The 20,187-nt window shown below is 44.2% G+C and overlaps 1 protein-coding gene across 1 annotated transcript in view; it reads right to left on the reverse strand.

Annotated features, from left to right (window-relative positions):
- The window catches only part of CDHR1 (cadherin related family member 1), a gene marked incomplete at its 3' end in the record, with an annotated part of 45,284 nt that extends 34,562 nt beyond the window's left edge, over positions 1-10,722 (reverse strand). Inside the window, exons 1-3 of the mRNA XM_082002149.1 lie at positions 10,279-10,722; positions 9,420-9,515; positions 615-760 (exon numbers count right to left, since the gene is read on the reverse strand). Coding sequence (XP_081858275.1) covers positions 615-760; positions 9,420-9,515; positions 10,279-10,339 — 303 coding nt within the window. The 5' untranslated portion in view covers positions 10,340-10,722. The remainder of the gene's footprint in view (positions 1-614; positions 761-9,419; positions 9,516-10,278) is intronic.
- Positions 10,723-20,187: the final 9,465 nt, after the last annotated feature.

A 20,187-nucleotide genomic window follows, 5' to 3' on the forward strand; every position in this document is an offset into this window, starting at 1 on the left:
AGTGCTAGTGAAAAATCAGTCATCTTTTTCAAGAAACATTCTCTAAGAAGGCACGATTGGTTCAAAATTGTTCTGTGTAGTATACAGTATTTTGAAGGGTTTACTAAGTACTGTGTACCCTTCCCTACAAAGGAGACATGAAGGGTTCAGTGCCTGTGTTCCCAGAATAAGGCTGCCTTTAGGCCACTATTGCTGGTAACATCTTTAACCCGCATGGTTACACATGGGCTAAAGGTCTGTGATATAACTAGAGAAGTGTCCTGGAACACCGCTTACACAAATCTCTGCTTCCTCCTAATGACAGGAGAGTCCCCTGTCTGAGGATTAGAGCACTGTAACTGCTTCATAACTCTTGATGGGGTGCCGGTGGCGGAAGATAGGAATAAAGAGTAAACTTTTGGGAAAAGCTGGACAGACAGCTGCCGAAAAATTTGATAGCAGTGTCTGTGTTGCAAGCCAACTGGAAAACAATGTGATGGGTGAAGTATAATGTCTCAGAATTGCAAAGTAGACGTTTCAGGGGCAAATAAGTTGGCATTGTCCCTCAAGGCCACAGATCAAATTAAACTGAAGGAAATTCCATGAACACACAGAGTGGTACCATTTCACTGTACCTCTCTGTCAAGCTCCTCGATCAGCGTAACATTTCCAAGATTCTTGTCAACAGAAAAGTAGCGTCTTGATCCAGCTTCATAGGCCAGGTCGTATGTCACAGGATCTCCTTCTGGATCAGTTCCATTCAGAGTGTACACATGGGTACCTGAAAAATTGGCATTAAACAGCATTTCCCTGCGGTTACTTCAATCAGTGAATATTTCATTGGTCTGTTCCTTAGGAATTTAGCTCCCCTGCGGCAGGCAAAGCTTTTGTGAATCAAACCCACTTACTAGGAAATATGGATAAGTAGACAGTTTGATAGTCCTGATTGCCACTTTTTAGCCTACTGGTTAAACAGAGTTTATCAGTACTAGTTTCTCTCACTTCAGGCCCTTTCCTGTGGAACCGCACCTAGATCAATACTGTTCACATCACAGAGTTTACATAGATGACAAGCTCTTGACTAACTTTCATCCCAGGACAGTCAGAAGCAATGCTGTTGTACAGCTGTGTGACAATCTCAGCAGTACCAAAAGGCCCTCACACAACTCTGCTCTATGGGAACAACTGAATTGCAAACTAGCAGGCAGAGAATCTGGCAGCTGAAGGCAGCACTCCCACAGGACTGGACCCAGGCTCCGAAGCTCAGGGGACGCAAGGACATTTGCAGACTTTTCCACTTTCAGAACTAATAGATGCAAAAGTCTTCTTTCCTACTTTGCTCCTCCTCATTAGCCCACTCTCATTAAATTCTCTACTTAACACACCCACTCATGCGCATGCCAATGAATAAATTCTCTAAATTCATCAATGTATTTCTTTCACAAGCTGGAGAAAGAAATCGTTATTTCTATTTTTAAACATTTGAGAAGTTGGTGCCAGTTTTCCAGTAAACTGACTTTGTTTATTAGAAGTGATACTTCCTGGGGGAGTTATAACACCCACGCTTTCAAAATATGGTGATGGTTTATTAGTATTATTTTTTTAAACTTGCATGCCTGTCATTCTACAGCGCATTAATATCTTCATCCAAATAACTTCAAACACTTTACATATATCAGTTAACTGAGCCTGCAACCTAAAACACTGTTGTTGTTTTCTTCCAATCCGCTGTGCCTCGGGTACTTACCTGAGATATCAAAGTTGCAGAGATTCGAAACAGAAACTCTGCTTTACACCTAAGTTCTCTGCACTGGAAATACTGTAGCCCAGTGACTCACTGGTTAGTAGTGAGTTTTGCTTTTGCATAGGACACAGAGAAATGATGGAAGGAACCCTGCTAAGAAAGTTAGCATCAAATTAAGAAAGAACACTGTTAAAGGGAACCCAGAAGACTAAACTACTCTCACTCTGAGTTTGAGACATTTTTAATTCTGTACTCAAAAGTCATGTTTTCCTCATATCCTCTCTGCAGTGTTGTTTTTTAGTAACCATAAGCTTCTGTTGAGAGCTTTGGTTGATGTCCTGCCCCCAGCACTGACGGGTCAGCTTCTTGAATATTTCCTCAGTTTGCAATGCAACCTTTTGCTCCTCATTTGCTTACTCCTTGCCATGCAAATCGTGAAGCAAACAGATCAGTGTGCTTAATGCACATGCAACATCCAGGCATCAGCGGTGATATTCAGAAAACATGGCTGTCTTCTTTGCATAGCAGAAGATTATGCCAAGCCATGTGGGATCTGTGCTTACTTATGAGTAAACTCTCTTATGATAATTACCAGGGCAATATTTGGGCAACTTTGTACAGAAAAATGTTCACACTGCAATAACCAATGGGCCCACAGGAGCACAAACAACAGACCATATCACGAGTTGGCTCCACGAGCCAACAAACAGTCAAGATTTGCAAAGCACGTTCACAAAACTACAACACACTTTCCACATTTTTCTTAGACTTTTCCCACAAAACAGAATAGAAAATAGCAACACATCTGTAACTGAGATCCCCAAAAGTTATTAGAGAAGGACAATGAGCGGTATTGATGAGACACTTCTCTGACTGTAGCAGCTGAACTGTGTAAGTATGAAGAAACGCAGGGAGAGGAATAAACTGGGGCTGATATAAAATAGTGTCCTGAAAGGACACCTGCCTCCTTATAAAGCGCTATAGACAGCTATATCAAGAGACAGAAATTTCAAGACTCTTGAAAATCCTACAGCACCAGCACTGAATGCATTTATTCTTGTTTTTCGAAAGCTGTGTCTTAATGTCACAGCTGGGCCCACATGGAGAATTCAGGTGACAATTGTCAGCATATCACCGACATCATTATCAACACAGTGCTTTTCTTCAGCCTTTTTCAGTCGTCGGAAGTTTTTACTTCTTAGTTGCTTTTTTGCCCTCTTCACTTTTCCTGTCCTTTCCACTTTATATACTGCTGGCTGTCCTGCCTGTTTCTAGCTTGTGGGGATGTCCGCAGAAGCTGCTGAGCAGCGCTTGCCTGTGCAGTGGAGAAACAGGATGGACACCACAACTCACGTTTGGGCTGTCTCAGAGCCTGCGGGCAACAACCAGGTACATGGTTGAGGGCTGTGACTGCGGCTGCACCGAACTACCAGCGGTGGTAGTACATGAACTGCAAACCGTTCCTCAGGGATCGCAGGACATGTGCTAGAGAAGAATAGACTGTGAAAGTTCTTTGAATCTGGCCTTGTTCTTCTAATCTTACAAATTTCTCCCCTACTTTTTCTAGGAACTTTCTTGCTGATAAACGGGAAAAGCAACATTGGTATCAGTACAAACTGAGACTACTGAGGTTTCTGAGCAAGTTATGAAGGACATCATTGGTCTTTACACTGGACTGTTTGCTTCCTAGCTAAAGCTGATGCTTCTTCATTTTTCATAATACAGGACACTGTGTGCCATTTAAATTGGATTGTGGATCAAAATTTCTTTTCTAGGTCATTCTAATTCCTAATTTTGCCTGAATTGTAATTTCACTGCATAATACTCTGCATATCATTAACGCCCAAGGAACACTTCTCAGCACAGTGTTAATACCAATTAAAAAACTCCTCTCAGTGTGCTGCCTCCACTTGCTGAAAAGGAAATAAATGAAAACAACAGCTAAAGTCTTATCAGTGAGTACCAAGTAAACAGCCTCTCCCTGTCAGAAAGATAAGGGAATAGAAGAGTCTGTACCTGGGGATATGGCAAATGCCATGTAAGGGCCCCAGCTGGAAGAGCTGGATGCTCCAAGTACCTAGGGTATGGCGCAGCAGGCAGGGATGGGAAGCCCTGGGGAGCTGCATGCTGGTCCTTGCTACGGCTGCTTCCCAGAAGCCATGCCAGGCTTTCACTTCACTTTCCTATTCCATCTGAAAAGTCATTTTCTCCTGTCACTCAGGGTGAATAGCTGTCCCGTCATGCCATTGCTCCATTTTACTCCATTTCTGACTTAAATGTATTCATGGCCAGCCTCTGTCCGTGTGTCCTGGGGCTGGTTTTGCCCTCTCACTGAAGACACACTCTCCCTCTCTGCTGTGCAACACTCAGCAATCAAATCCCCTCCCTGACAAGTTAAACAAGCCAAGAACATTTTGGAGTCATGCTCAGTCCCCCCATTGCCCTTTACCACCACAGCTGAAGTCTGTTAACAAGATGCTGAGAGGGACATCTATGGCCATGCTCCCAGGACAGGACACTTCTGTTCCCAACGTCACAGCAAAGACCACCTCACCCGGCGTTACATGCCTGCTCTCCACCTGTCTCAGCCAAAGGCCCACTGCCCCACCAGGAAAGGTGATGGACAGTTAACGCAAAGCCTACAGATAGCTTTTTTATACTCCAAGCTCACCCCAAGCAAACAGGAGCTCAGGCTCCTGGAGGACATGGACCACACACTGAGATTGTCTCAAAAACGGCTCCTTTCCCATTCACTACCAGCTCCTGCTCCTTCCTGAGCATGCCCAGGTGACTCCCACTCCCTCCCTGCACCCCAGCACACCACACTGGCTGGCAAAGCAGAGACATGGCCAGGATTGGCAGCCCAAAAGCCATGGCTGCTACAACAGCAACCGTAACAGACCCCGCAGCTGCAAGGCCCTGCAGTGGGGAGAGGGGAGGATGGCTGCAAGTGCTCAGCTTGGGGCCCAAAACACCATGCCATGGACAGCAGCAGTGTGTCCCCACAGCACCCACAGCACCCAACTCCAAGGAGAAGACATCTGAGGGCAATTTTCTGATGTATCTGTGGTTTCTGTTAGAAGAATAAAAACAAAAGCAAAGACTATAACACCTGTGAGTCCTCAGTGCATCTCTGTGCAGTGCTCTGCTTTACAGAGGGACTAATTTTGTGCAGTGTTAGCTCTGCTGCAGAGATGCAGAAGGCAGGCTGTGTTTAACAGCTTTGTTCTTGTTTCTGTAGAAAGTTGAATATTTTTGCACTTTCAAAAAATTTAACCTTTCTCAAATCGTCTGAATGTGAGGTATTGGTGGGTTCTCTAGAGTTCAAGACACAGCTTGTGCTAAATTGCCCATGTCTCTGTCCTTTCTAGTCCGACAGGAACTATCATTTAAAAAAGAAGCGTGTTAATTCTTTCACTCGCATATTTTTTGTCACAAGGACAGCTGGAAATAAATTGTGGACAGAAAAAATTCCTTGCAGGTTCAGCTACTATGTCTGTGACAGATGAAATACAGAAACACATAGAGAGATGGCAGAGCACCAGGGTGCGATCGCTGAGCACTGAAGGAAGGACCAGGAAACACATTAGCAGGGACTATTACCAGTTTGGGGAGCATCAGTTAGATCAGTTAGGGTGATAGAAACAGGGAAGGAATGATGGATACCATAGGGAACAAGAGGGCTCTCCACAGCCAGCTGTGAATGATGGGAAGAAATAAGACCAGGAGCATGTAGGAACAACAGGGTGAGCTGAAGGATGGAGGGACCTGAAGTGGTCAGTCAGCCAGTGGTAGGTAGCTAGCAGCCACTGCAAATAGGCTTTTAATGCGGGCAGTGCATACTTGGGGGCATGGGGAAAAACAGAAAGGAAGAATGCAAGGATGAGAGGCATGCAAAGATCTCCAGAGCACCGATGGTACTTGGGCTTCAAGAAAGTAATGAATTTAGGCCTTCTGAGTATGCTTCAATCCCTTGGTCTGTAGCTGTTCTCAGTCCCACTCTGTCCCCACTATGAGGGCTTACAGGGATTAATGAGGTAAGATGAAACAAACAACCTGAAATAGCATCCCACACACGCCTTAAGACCTCGATTAGGAGCACACGTACATCTTGTATGTACACAGGCAATGCTTTGCAAAGAGCTAATCACCCACCCGCCCTGCCAAACAGCCACACAACCTGCAACTGCTATTGCAGTTCTAGCTTCCCATTCTTCTTTAATCTGGCACTGGAAGGGGCTCCTGTTCTTACCTCGAGGGGTCTCATGCTCTGCAGCAATAAATGGGATCTGGAAATCTGCAGACACTTTCAAGCTTTCACACAGAAATAGTATTTGCTCTTTTTATGATAACTTATGTCACAATGTATGTAACTTGGTACATTACAACTATCTGTAAGTAAGCAAAATTGCAGAAGGGAAAAGAAGGTCAAGTTAAGGATGATATGAGAATGATAATGTGATTTTCTTGAATTTGATGCATTCATGCAGCTGCAGCACTGCAATTCCTCTTTCTACAGTCACACAGAGAATCCATCATCTCCTTTTGGAGCTCCAAAATGTTGCAAGTCCCTTGCCTACAGATTCCTGGGAATATAACTAACACACACCACTTTGCCAACTGCTGTAAAATTCCAGGAGGTTTATTAAAACTACTGTTCAGGGCATTGCTCAGATCAGACACTAGCTGCTGCCAAGAAAAGCATCCTGCCCATGACTCCAAATTTTATGTAAGCACAGGGAAGACCTAATGGCAACGTGCCCGTTTTTGCAGCACCTAAGCCTGGATGAAGTCATCCAGAATCAAACATATGGAAGTTTTAATTCCCCTGTTTTGTCACTGATCATCCTGCTCAAATTGAAAGACAACTGCTAGAGCGTGGATGCTCAGGACTGCATGCAGACATGGGAGACCAGATTCCTCCCCCTTCTTCTGAAGCAGGTCACAGCAGAGGGCTGAAGAGTAATAGCCTCCTTTGCAGTGCGAGACCTGTCACTGGGGCCACAGAAAAGGGCCAACCTGGCAACTGTTTAGCATGGGCAGTGGGTGAGCCCTCACTGAGCTGTGGCACAAACCTCTGACTGTTGTCTGATGCAAACACTGGTCCCTCTTGCCCTGCATGAAGCCGAATTGCACACCCAGCACTGCAGCACTGCAGTGCGGTGTCATTTGTGCCCTCCTCCGGGAGCCTCCTTACCAAAGCATCCCTGAGGAGTGGCTGTGCTGACGTGGGCGGTGGGTAGCTGCAGCAGTTTGCATTGAGCAAACCCCAAGCAGCCACGTCCCAAGGGAAATTCACAAAGTGCTTTCAGAAGAGAGGACCCTGCGGTACTCACAGCCTTTAGTAAAGGTGTCCTGGGAATTAGTCCAAAGAAGCTCCAGCAGCTGCATGGCAAAGCTACCACATTTGGACTTCTCAAAAGTAAGGTCATCTCCCCGCTTCCCAAGGGTTTCTCTAGTCCCTTTGCAAAAGCCTAAACTTGACACCTCCTAACATTTCACCTCAGAGAAATGCTTTTGGTGGCCCCTTTGGAAATTTAAGCCGGAAGTTGCTTCTCTCCTGTCTTTTAAAGCACATTTATACAGCAGGTAGAAGTACGAGCCAGGCAATGTAAACACATTCTGGATGAAGCCAGCAGGCAGGAGGCACAGCAGCACTGAAGACCGAGCAGCTTGAGCTTTATCACTGCTGCAACCAAAGCATAAACCCTGCAGGGACCTTTACATACCTAGTCTGGTTGCTAATGTTACAAATGCACATGCAAAAGCCTATCATATAGTCGTCATTATTCTTACACAGGCTAGTTACAAGGATGCTAACACAAGCTCTGACCCCTCACACTGCTGTTTTGCTGTTGAGGCATTCACACTCTTCTTTTTAGCCTGGTGCCCCAGATCAGATGCACTGGGGCCCAGGACTGGAATATTACTCCTGTATTTTGCTGCTGCACGTGTGCTGTCATCTAAGACCATGCAGCACTGAGGTCCTGGTAGTAAGGACACTTTTGACTGTGTTGCGGCTCTGTGCCACCTTTAGCTCCCCGTGACCACACAGGTGGCTGGAGGGTCCCAGCGGTGGCCCGGAGAGGCTGACGCTCTGTAAATGTCTGCGAGCTGGCACCACACCAGAGGAGGGGAGTTTGATGGCAAGCGAATGAGTTGTACTGCCTGTGGTTTGAGTGGTGGAGTTGGCAAACACCACCCCAAACAAACTGAGTTGAGGTCCCATTTTGCGGCTATCTGGCATTACAAACCTTATCTACACTATTAGACAAGTGATTCCACTAGCTAATCTTAGACCAGGAATCAGCAGAGCTGTCCAGATCACCAAGACTGAGCAAGTATGGTTTCCATGTGAATCTGGGCAGAAGTACAGCAAAAATCACAGCTCCTTGGTCTATCTCTGGCTTTTGCAAGTGCCAGTACATCACTGTTGGCCTTCAGCTGTGGTTTCCACTTAAGCTTGACCGAGCTTATAGCAAATCCCTGCTGCATCATAAGCAACCTCTTTTTAAGTTCATCGGATAGATGCATCACTTCTACACAATGAGCAATGAAAGGAGAAGTCACTGCTTCCAATCACTCTCTCCCCATCCCCTAGCAGGCCCGGTGTGGGTCTTGGCTGGCATTAACACCACTGGGCCAGAAATGGAGACTTTGAGCAAACCCCAGGCAGCCGCTTCCCAAAGCAGTGAGTGACCCTGGTCATGTTTAGGAAGGCAAAGGTGGCAGCATTAGTCTTCCTGAGGAGGCTGTGCCCTCTGGATCCTTCCTTCACCCTCGCCTCCCCCAGCTGCCTAAGCCCTGGGAAGCGAGAGGTTTTGGGTGCACCCCTCCGCGCAGCCATCTCTCTCCCCTATGCATGAGATAGCTAATAAACGGGTACTCTGGTACTCAATTTGCAATAGCTACATGCTTTTCTGATTTAGCCTGTAAAAGCTACAGACAAAAAGAAGCAAATCCCAAACAAAACCTCAGTGCAATGTTTGAAGAAAAGGTGTTATTAGTCACTGTAATATATTTTACATAAAGTTTTTTAAATGTTAGGAAATTATTCCCCCCCCGAAAATATTGATTATAAATCACTTTTTGTTCTTATTTAATTTTTCTTAATGCAGCTACAGTTAAAAGAAGCTTAAATAGACCTGCCTCAAAATGCTGAAAGCTAAAAAATGTATCAATTTTTGATTTTTCAATAAACCAAAACTAAACCTTTTTAAAAAAACATCAGTTATTTAGACAAAGCAATTTTCACTCCAAGTAGAAACATTTTCTACCAGTTTTTACAGTAAACATGAAAAATGTGATAACTGTTTAAAGAAAATCATGCCTCTGTTACTTTCCAATGTACAGCCTGCTTTTACCAAGGCTGATAAAATTACTAGCAACTAGGGTTTCTTCTCCTTGGTAAGAATTGGTAAGAAACCCCTTACCAGCACAAATTTATTTCTGACCCCAAAGGCCTCTGCTCTGATGCTGTGAATAGATTGGTGGACCAAGAAAAGGGGAGCTAAAATTAATGTTTTAAATTACAGCTACAATTCAAATATGTCATTTTAAATTGAGGCAAATTAAAAGCTTTCGAGAAAAACATGTAAGACCACAGTATATAACAACAACCTACAAAAAATATGTTGCTAATCAGCAATCAGCAGATCCAGTTACACAATTTAAACATACTCATTTTAATACTGACCAACAGGTGTGTCCTCCGAAAGGCTGAGAAGTGCCATGTTCCCATTTGTGCTTCTGCCTCCATTATCAAAGAAATAGGGGGCATAATTTGCCTGAACTGCAATTAAAACAAAACAGAAGCCAAGGAAAAGCATTTTGTAGGTGTCAGTTATTTGTCTTTGTTACCTGACTCTCAGTAAACATGAGCTGTTTTGGGAATACTACGAATGCATAACATACCCAGTTGCTGCAATGGACTTTCAGAACTGTATCTGTACAGTTATTTTTAATAAAATTACTTCTACATGCCACTGTGCTAATATTCACACAGCAGCAAATAAAGAGAGAGAGTATATGGGGGGAAAAAAAGCACCAAACAACAGAATCAAATCAAGTAGTAGTATGTCTAAAAAAGTCTCAATCAGTTCCAGACAGTTTCATTGCAAAATTAACCTTTTCAGCTTGCAATGACGGTACATTTCTCCCCTACTCTACCCATGCAAGTCTGAAACTTTCCCAGTGCCTCAGTACCTTACCCAGTATTCTAAGCACATTCTGTCTTAAAATTATGCCTACTGCATGAGCAATTAGCCATAATTAAATAGTTACTTACTTGCTGCCAGACAACAGCAAACAAAGTTAAAAAAAACAAGAAACAACAAATTAGTTGTCATTCGACTGACTGACTGTTACAGATTCAAAATAGCCCATTTGAAAAAAAATTCCAAATCTATAAACACAGAAAGTAACATTTGCACGGGGATTAGTTGCCAAGGAAAATATTTCAGGACAACATTGCCACATCAGTAAGGATTACTACAGGATTTAAGGTTATGCTTGTATCCTCCTATATTTTTAGTTAAAGTGATTATTGTACTCACCCAGGCAAACGTGCACCAAACTGAGAAAGAAGGAGGGGGTGAAATGCCTTACATGCTTCATCCCACCGAAAGAAGGGCCAATTTCTCTATATTTCAAGGGCTTGCTTGTTTTTTTTTTTTTCTCTCTGAAAGGTCCAGAAAAGTGTCCTTCAGACTGATGTAGTGGAGAAATGTGCAAGAGGCAGTTAACAGATGCTAAGATGTTAAGCGGATGACACGTCTTAATTTCTGAGGAATTTAAAGAAGCTCCTTCCTACCACCTAATCAGACCAATTACTTTGCAGGGAGCTGTGAGACTCATTTCTGAGACAAGATTTGGAGGAACCAACATAACTGTCACAGGTTCTGCTGTTAGTACTGTATTTGTGCTGTCCAAACACACAAGTCTGAGAGAATGTAAAGCAGAACATTGTTTTCTTTCTGAACTCTATCTTTAATTCTCTAAGCCAGTCCTGTATTTTTGAGACCTAAAAGAGGGTTCTCCATTTTAGCTTTGGTAGTCTTGAGAACCTACAAAGGAAGAAAACCTAACATTAGCAACCAACAGTAAAGGTGATTGTCACTGTTTTAAAGGAAACGATCACATTTATGATAGCAAAAAACCCACAAAATTGCATACTAAAAATGCAGAAGTCAAATGTTCTTTTCATGAGGTGGCCTAGTCATTTAATTCTTAAACTGCATGAATTTCTGAAAATATCTTTTACATTCAGCAGGTTAATTTTTAACTAGCATACTAAGAAGTATTTTTAACCACCAACACATGGAAAAAGATAACAAAATAGTTTTTTTTATTGCTTGTTTTGGTTTTCTGCACATAAAAGCTGTTTGCACCAATTTAAAATATATAATATCCAATAAATTATAGGGTTAAAAAATCAGACACTCTGGCAAGTTGTTCACAGACAAAGATTTTGGCTGCTTAAAAGGTACTTCATCAGTGGCAATACTTAACTTCCAATCAAGGAGATGTTTACGTAGTGGCTTAGCTATTAAACTTGACCTGAGGCAAAGCATTTGCTCTTTAAGGATGTGTTCATGGAGTTTTCTGTTTTTTAATTAATAGCCTACATCAAAGAAATGTCTGAGAAATTAATCAGTCAAAGAGTTCTCCATTGCAATGCTTTAAAATGTGACAGAAGTTACACTTTCTTCCCAGCAGAGACCCTTGACACTGGTGCTGACCGCACGCAGCATAGGGTGCTGGTGAGATGGGTGCAGCTGCCAGCACCCTGGTAGCCCATCCCCACATGCTGCTGCTGTTGCACAGCTCGCTGCAGGAGCACCCGATGGTGCTGCCAAACCCCTCGGGGCCTTCTCACGGCTGGAGGCCATTCCTGCTACAGCAGTGCCTCTTGGCCATGCTGAGTGCATGGGTCCCACGTAACTCCATGGGATGTGCAGCACCCCACAGTGTCCAGCAGGGCTGCAGGCAGGCAACCACTGCTCCTTTGAGGACAGGCCCGAGACACAGAAAGCAACTGTGGAGCCAGAAAACAGCTTCAGACTGGGCAACAGTGGAGATTTTTGGCTCCATAATTCATCCATGTGTTTTATCATTATTTGCTAAGGATTTGGAAAAGGAGATAAGTGTCTAGGTGGACTAGACATTACCTACAGACACAGTCTCCCTTCCCAGCAGCTGCCTGCGGGGTGCAAAGCTAAAGCTGGGCAGCGCTCCCAGCTTACCTTTCATCACACATGTAGGGGAAAGACAAGCTGGGCAGTTTCTACGTATTTTTCCTACAGAGGGAGCTGGCAGTTAGGTCCTGCTGCATGTTTATAGCATAACTTACCCACCAGTTGCTGAAACTGCAGAGTGAACTAATGATGGAGGAGGCCATGGGAGAGAAGTCTTCACTGCCGACGCAGTGCTGTGATGCTCCCATGCTGCAGACGGGGCATTTCTGCACCTTCAGATTCCCCAGGACCTACAGTGCTGCTGGGAGGACGCCTCTGCCTGCAGAACAAATCAACTGTAAGGCTCCCAGAAAGGTAGAAGTAACACTCTTGTGCACAATATTAACAAAACTCACCATCCATAGTGCAACTTGACAGAGAATGGTACAGATAGCAAAAGCCTAAAAAGGCTCCAAAACGGATCAGACAAATTAATGAAGATTAGGTTTATTGGTGACTAGCAGATGTGATGATACAGATGCAAACCCTGTCTTAGCAAGGCACTAAATTACCACCTACCAGAAGCTCGAAAGCTAAACCAGGGGAAGGCTCTTTTGTCATCTTGATCTTTTTCTAACCATCTCCTACAAGATCAGACCTTTGGTGTGACTCTGTAAGACTATTCTTGTAGAGCAGTGTTTGCAAAGGCTCCATGTCAAACCAACATGTGACTTCAGCAGTGGCCTGTAAAGCTCAGGGCAACCGGTAGCAGGCAACTAAGAAAAACAAACGTATATTTAGTGCATTTAAATTCACAATATGACTATCCAAAGCTGAAAATTGTGTGGGAGAGGATACCTATATAGAAGTTGGATATAAATATAATCCCTATCACAGATCTAACCATGCCACTGCTGTCAAAAGTAATATTAAACCACTGATAAAAATCACAGAAATGCACCTGCATGGTGCCCAAAAGGAAACATAAATAGCACCTAAATGTCCTCTCACCCGCCTCTTCAGTCTGGAGCTAACAACGCACTTTTTTCTGCAGAGTATTTTTTCCTAGAAAAAGTGATGGAGAGCTCCTGTCAAAGTTAATAGTTGTCTGTTCCCCTGGTTGCATTCCCTGGGGATCTAAATCTCTAGGGCCTGTATCTCTAAGGAAGCAAAATGTCTTACTCCTCCTGAATTTCAATGAGTTTGAGCTCTTAATCCCCGTAAGAGTTTGAAAACCTAGCTCATATGCATCTATGCACACTTAGATACATCCCTAACACAGCAACACTCTGACGGAGTATTTTTTTTCTGTCAGAAAATATTCTTTGATCAAAGCTAATACAGCTCATGGAGCCAGGCTGAGTGATGAATTTTCTCCTTGGGAAGAAAAGGGGCAGAAGGGGGTTTCAGCAGAGCAATATATTCTGTCCCAACAGTTTTAAGAATAGATGGACCCCTCCCTCTATGTAGAAGAAACTATTTCATATATTTTTAGCGTATCAATTAGAAAGAAACATGAAAGAAGAACAAAATATACCCATCAGATCTGAACCAATTAGTTTCCCAGGGTGTTCCGTTTGTTTACTATTCAGTTTGAAAACAAATCTAGAAAGATCTAATATTTTCAGAACGCAAGTTCTGGCTTTGGGTCACTGGTTATCAATATCTACAAGAGTTTGTTAAATAACCTGAATTTTTATAAAATAGAAGTTTAAATGTTGAAGGACGCTACAATAATGCAATGAATATTTTTGCAGACTTCACCACTTTGGGCCGCAGCTTGGGTGAATCGGTGGAGCATGGTAACTTCTGTTTTGTGCACTGTGAAGCCCCCTGGGATGCCCTGAGGCTTCTCCTCCCCCAGCACAAACCCATACCCCAAACCAGAACCTTCCAGGGCACAGGGGCCAGACAGGAAACTAACCACACACAAGCCCCTGCCAGCTCCTGCCCTCTTATCTCCCTGAGCCTTTGAGAATCTTGGAAAAAACTGGACGCCAACATAATTACTTTTCTTAGCCCTAAATCCCAATTTAAGCTGAAGACGAGTAGTCTTCCTTAATGAAGTATGGCTGACAAGAAATGGGTTTCCACTAGTACTGAGCGCTGCTCTTTTTCTGCTTCCACATCCCTGAATATGTGAATCGTGGGCTGTGGCAGGTTGACCCTGGCTGGAGGCCAGGTGCCCACCACAGCTGCTCTATCACTCCCCTCCTCAGCTGGACAGGGGAGAGAAAAGGTAATGAAAAGCTCATGGATGCAGATAAGGACAGGGAGAGATCACTCGCCAATTACCGTCACAGGCAAAATAGACTCAACTTGGGGAAATTAGTTTAACTTATTACCAATCAAATCAGAGTAGGATAATGAAAAATAAAACCTAAATCTTAAAACACCTTCCCCCCAGCCCACCCTTCTGGGCTCAACTTCACTCCCAATTTTCTCTACCTCCTCCCTCTGAGCAGCGGCAGAGGGATGGGGAATGCAGTTGTGGTCAGTTCATCACGTTGTCTCTGCTGCTCCTTCCTCCTCAGGGGGAGGACTCCTCACACCCTTCCCCTGCTCCAGCATGGGGTCCCTCCCACAGGAGACAGTCTTCCACAAAATTCTCCAATGTGAGTCCTTCCCACGGGCTGCAGTTCTTCATGAACTGCTCCAGCCTGGGTCCCTTCCATGGGGTGCCATCCTTCAGGGACGGACTGCTCCAGCGTGGGTACCCCACGAGGTCACAAGTCCTACCAGCAAACCTGCTCCAGCACAGGCTTCCCACAGGGTCACAGCCTCCTTCAGGCACACCCCTGCTCTGACCTGAGATCCTCCCCAGGCTGCAGGTGGAGATCTGCTCCCCCGTGGAGCTCCACGGCTGCAGGGGCACAGCCGGCCTCACCATGGGCTTCCTCATGGGCTGCAGGGGAATCTCTGCTCTGGCGCCTGGAGCCTCTCCTGCCCCTCCTGCCGCTCTGACCTGGGTGTCTGCAGAGTTGTTCCCCTCACACATTCTCACTCCTCTCTCCGGCTGGAATTGCTGCTGCTGGTTTTTTTTCCCCCTTCTTAACTCTGTTCTCCCAGAGGCGCTGCCACCATCGCTGATGGGCTCGGCCTTGGCCAACAGCGGGTCTGTCTTGGAGCCGGCTGGCACTGGCTCTATCAGACACAGGGGAACCTCCTAGCAGCTTCTCACAGAAGCCACCCCTGTAGCCCCCCCACTACCAAAACCCTGCCACACAAACCCAATACACAGGCTCCACCAAGACAGCTGTTCTTGAGCCCAATCCCAATGCCCAACCTAAAATACAGGCCAGACTAGAACTGGGAAGAGATGCCAACACTAAAACTGCACACAAGGTGCCACAAGACCACAGCCCCCCCCCACTACGCAGCAGTACCCATACGAGCTGAGGGTGTCCTCTGGGGGGGGGGCGGGAGGAGGCCTGTTCGCAGCCGGCAGCGAGCAGGCGCCCCTGTTCGGTCACTGGCATGGCAGCTGGCACTCACTGCCGGCCGTGCTGGCAGTCTGAGCGGAGAGGGCAAAGACTGAGCAGGCACAGAGATAAATTACTCTTTCCACATTGTGGGTGGCCCTTCTGCCTCAGGGCAATCACATTAGAGCTGCCTACCTGGGGAATGCCTGCTTGGCATATAAATGTGAGGTTTTAATGAGTTGCATTTCAATCAGGTTTTGGATGCCTACACATATTTGCAATTTAAAAATAGAGAGAGAAATAAAATTGAAGAAATAACTGAGATTAAATTATCTTCCGCTGTCCTGCTTTGCTTTATATTAACTATGTACAGTCTTTATATTTTATGCCTGCTTCCACCTGAGTTAAAAACCCCTCTGTTCTAGACTCTGGACAGTATTGATAAGTAATGAAGTTCACATTCTTATAACAACAGCTCAAGCTACTCTTTCTTCTGTGCTCATTCTCCAGTTCTGGGTGCATATGACATTAAGCGTTACCTTGGAGAGGAATATTCAGCATTTTTTGTGTGTGTAAATAAATTCAATGTAAAAAGTGCTGCACACTTTATATAAACCTCAGCATATGCAGAAAGAGTCCAAATTACATTCTGGCCTTCCCTAAGTCACGTGCTAAGAGGCACTGTGGGAGTTACCATCGACACCTGGAGGCATTCTGCACAGAGAGATTCATTCAGAATTGCTCAATGGAATAGCCACGAAGGGAAGTGGAGCCTCAGTGATTTTCAAGATCCTTCTCAAAAGTCTCCCTGTTCTCACATCTTCAAATGTGATAGGGAAGTTCTTCCTCAGCGTTGAAAGCAAAGGAAGGGGAGCAGGGTGGGCCTGCCGCATGCACCACAGGTAAGTCGGACACCCTAACAGCCCCGAGTTTGACACAGCGGTAACCACAGCTGGGCTGTTCCTTGCACACCGAAGGGTCAGTTCACTAGCAAGTCCCACAGCACGGTGCGAGCAAGAATTGTCCAAGCTGTTCTCCAAACATCTTAACAAGCAGCAGGACGTGCTAAGGTAAAGTAAATGTGGTAGACGCACTAGTTGCTCGGATGTTTGCTCTCTGTCTGGGACCTGGGGGGGTCATAGTGCTTGCTCTTTCAGCAGAGCCAAGTCAGTATAAGTAGAGAGTTGAGACAAAGTTAAATGTGCAGTTCCCACCACAAACAAAACAAAACACTCTTCCCTGTCCAAAACACATCATTCCTCTCCCTCAAAATCTCCCCCCAAAGGAGATGATTTATACTGGGGCACATCATCACTCTCCACCGACTTTCATTACTACAGAGTACAAATGATGGTGAAAATCCAGGAACAACTGCTTCATGACCATTTCAGACGACTGTTTTTGGTGGTGAAGAATTTTACACGAGCTATCCTCTCCATTTTCCTAGCACAGCACCAGCTCCTGCCTGGCTGCTGAGAGGGAATATGTGAAGTGCTGGGGGATCTGCAGGAACTCGAGCCAGTCTGATGGCAGGAGAGAAGTCCTTCAGATATCTTCACCACCCAGCACTATCTCTATGTTTTGAATTACCAGCTGTAAGAGGGAAGCAGACTCACAATGCCATTGCACAACAGGAACAGCAAAAGAGAAACAGTCCAGTGTTTTTAGTGGTTACATCTAGTCAGAGACGCATGCTTGAGCCCTTGGCCATGATCACCAAACTCTGATCCTCCCTGTTGCCAGAACAAATATGCCACCTCCTATGTAAGAGTTTATGCATCTCTCCACAGCCCACTCCCATCACTTGGGATATGCAAATTTGTTTAAATGACTTGGAATTTTCTGTAGTCCTGCAAGATTCAAATGCAAGCCAATAAACACCACCTTCTCCCTCTCTCAGTGTTATTATCTTGTTATTAACTGAATGAGTTTAAGACTTTTACATCTGAAAGGAAAATTATCTCATTGTTACAGTTCTGACTCATGGGGATTTTCATCTCTACCACAGACAGTCTATAAATAATCAGCCCAAGATCATTAAATTCACATTAAAGTCATCAAAAGATAGTGATGTAATCATTAATGATCTTGGTCAACTTTATAAACCTCTCTCAGCTCAGTAACTGAAAGCAATACTGTACTGTTTGCTTTAAGGAGTTCAAAGAACATGCGTTGCAACTCAGCTGCCTACACACCCTTTGTTATACTGCGGCTCCACTGAGCAGCTATGCTAAACCTCAGCAGTATACAGGAGAATGGTAAAAACATGGATAGAATCATAGAATAGTTTGGGTTGGAAGGTACCTTTGAAGGTCTTCTAGTCCAACCCCCCCTTGCAGTGAGCAGGGACATCTTCAACTAGAGCAGGTTGCTCAGAGCCCCGTCCAACCTGACCTTGAATGTTTCCAGGGATGAGGCATCTACCACCTCTCTGGGCAACCCGTACCAGCGTTTCACCACCCTCATTGTGAAAAATGTCTTCCTTAGATCTAGTGTGATAAAACACATACCATGAAGAAAACTGGTAACTCAACTGATTCAGGAAGATACTCCCCACAAAATAAACATTCCTCATTCATGAAAAGGAAACCCAAGATTTAGAGAGGTGACTACAATCATCTGACCACAAGCATTATGTCAACTTGAACCTCCCTGGAGTGTCCTAAATTGGATAACAAGAATGGAAGCACCCAACATGGCTGGCTGCTTTTGAAATTCTGGGACAAAGTTTGGGCAAAAAAAATAATTAAAGCTTGCACACAAACTGCAGTTTCTTCAAGCAAGTTGTAGCACATGATCTTCCTCCTTGATGCAGAAAATCTTGGCAAAAGCCATTTAACCAGAAGGCTTACTTTCTTTTCAAGAGCTAGGTTTTCTGGTATTTTGTTACTTCTCAGTGTTGGAAGGCCATTTTTTTTGATTTGGCTTATTTGTCATTTTTAAGAACTGCATACACTTTTAGACTGCATGTGATCTTCTTTTACTCCCTTCTGTCTATAAATAAATTGGACAGTTTATAATTAAGACTCACACATTAAAATTAGACACTTTTGTTTTGGGCTTTGACAGAGCATCTTAATATTAGGATCAGTAAAAAATTTCCATTCATCATCACTTTTTCTAATACAGAAATCAGTTTTTGACCTTAAACATTTTCATCATCTTTCTTTGGAAAATGTTCATATTGCAGTAAAACCATATTCTGATTTGAAATATTTTAATTTTTTATGTGAATATTGGATCTAATATTATTCCACAGTGAAACTTAAAATTTCAGGGGGAATGCAAACATGGATTCCCTCCAGCCCTTCCCAGGGAAAAAAACCTCTGTTTTCCATTCTGCTGTACTGACTCTCACTGGCAGAACCCCCCTGCTCCAGACATTTGTGAGGAGTGGGTATACTCTTTGTTGCAATGGAAACAGAGGAGGTAAGAAAGAAGGGGGTAACTTTGTTGGGAATAAGCAGGAAAGCCAGAAAAATCAGGATTAAAAACCTTCTCCAGCTCTGCAGTCTCCTGTTTGTATCGCACATGTTTTACTCTGCACATAGCCTCCCACCTCGCAGCCTGATCTTGTACTTGATCCAGAGCAAAGCTAGTCTGTCATCCTTCGGGATGCACCTTTTTTCTCCTGGCAAGCACCTGCCCGATTGCCCCTCTGATGAAGTACTGTCACAGCCTGGACGCACCTGGTCAAGCACGATTACGCAGAAACCTCTGGCAGCGAGGGCAGTGGCACATGACGAGCTGCAGAGTATCACACCAGCTTCCCTTGCACAGGCATGCCACCCCCAGCCCAGACACCCATGGCTCTCTTATCAGCATCGTACCCAGCTCTCCAGAAGCCAAGAAAGCTTCATACAGTCAGACACTGATGAAGGATTAGTGAATAAATTAACAGAAAAAAAATACATCCTTGAATAATCATAATTCTTCTGCCCACAACTGTTTTGAAGTAGTCCCATTGCTCAATATGGGATATGTACTCACATCTCTAGATATATGTAACATCCTACATTAGGACTTAAATTTCTTTCAGGTTATTTTCTTGTATCCTATATACACTTGACATACAAAGCAATAAATATAGCAAGAAACTTCTGGTATTTTCCAAATGGATGGCAAAGCTTTCTAAGAGAGCAGGTACACAACCATATCCATACACATCTCATACCTGTGAAAATGCACTTTACAATCACGACCAAATCTGAGGATGAGAGCTTTTAAAAAAAATGAACCAAACCTGCAAGTCTACCATCAGTAAAAACATTTACCTGTATTCAATTCCACTGCCATGGAAAGCTAGAATGAAGTCAGAAATCTTGTTCCAGTAACTGCTAGTGAAGTGTTGTCGTGAGGTTACAAGACAGACCCTGAAAGAGGAAATAATCACTTTATTGTTTAAGCATGCACAGACCAAGTTATGTATGACCACACAGGCATACATAAGGCACAAAATAATGTCAGATTTTCCTGTCCCCAACTCCTTAAACGGCCTGATATAGTTGAGTCAGACCAGAATCTTCTCTTGCTGGGGAGTATTTTAAATGCCAAAGTCCACGGATATATCTAAATAAAACCAATTTTCATTCTCTGTGGGCCCCAGTTTATTTGGCTTCTGACAGCATTTCTGCTAGGCACAAACTGTGAGAAATGACCCACTGTACTGCATCAGGAACCAATAAAAGTTACCCAGGTAGCAGAGCAAACACACCAAGGTAATGGTCTAGGAACAGGAAGTACCCAGGGCTCCTCAGGGCAAAGTAGTCTTAAAAACTGAATAATGCCATTCTGTGTGGTCAGACAGCCCTTGTATTTCACATACCACAACAAATTTAATACCACGCTACAGTTTTATACAGCACTA

This window comes from Phaethon aethereus (assembly GCF_964289735.1).
Source record: "Phaethon aethereus genome assembly, chromosome: 7".
Lineage (NCBI taxonomy): Eukaryota > Metazoa > Chordata > Aves > Phaethontiformes > Phaethontidae > Phaethon > Phaethon aethereus.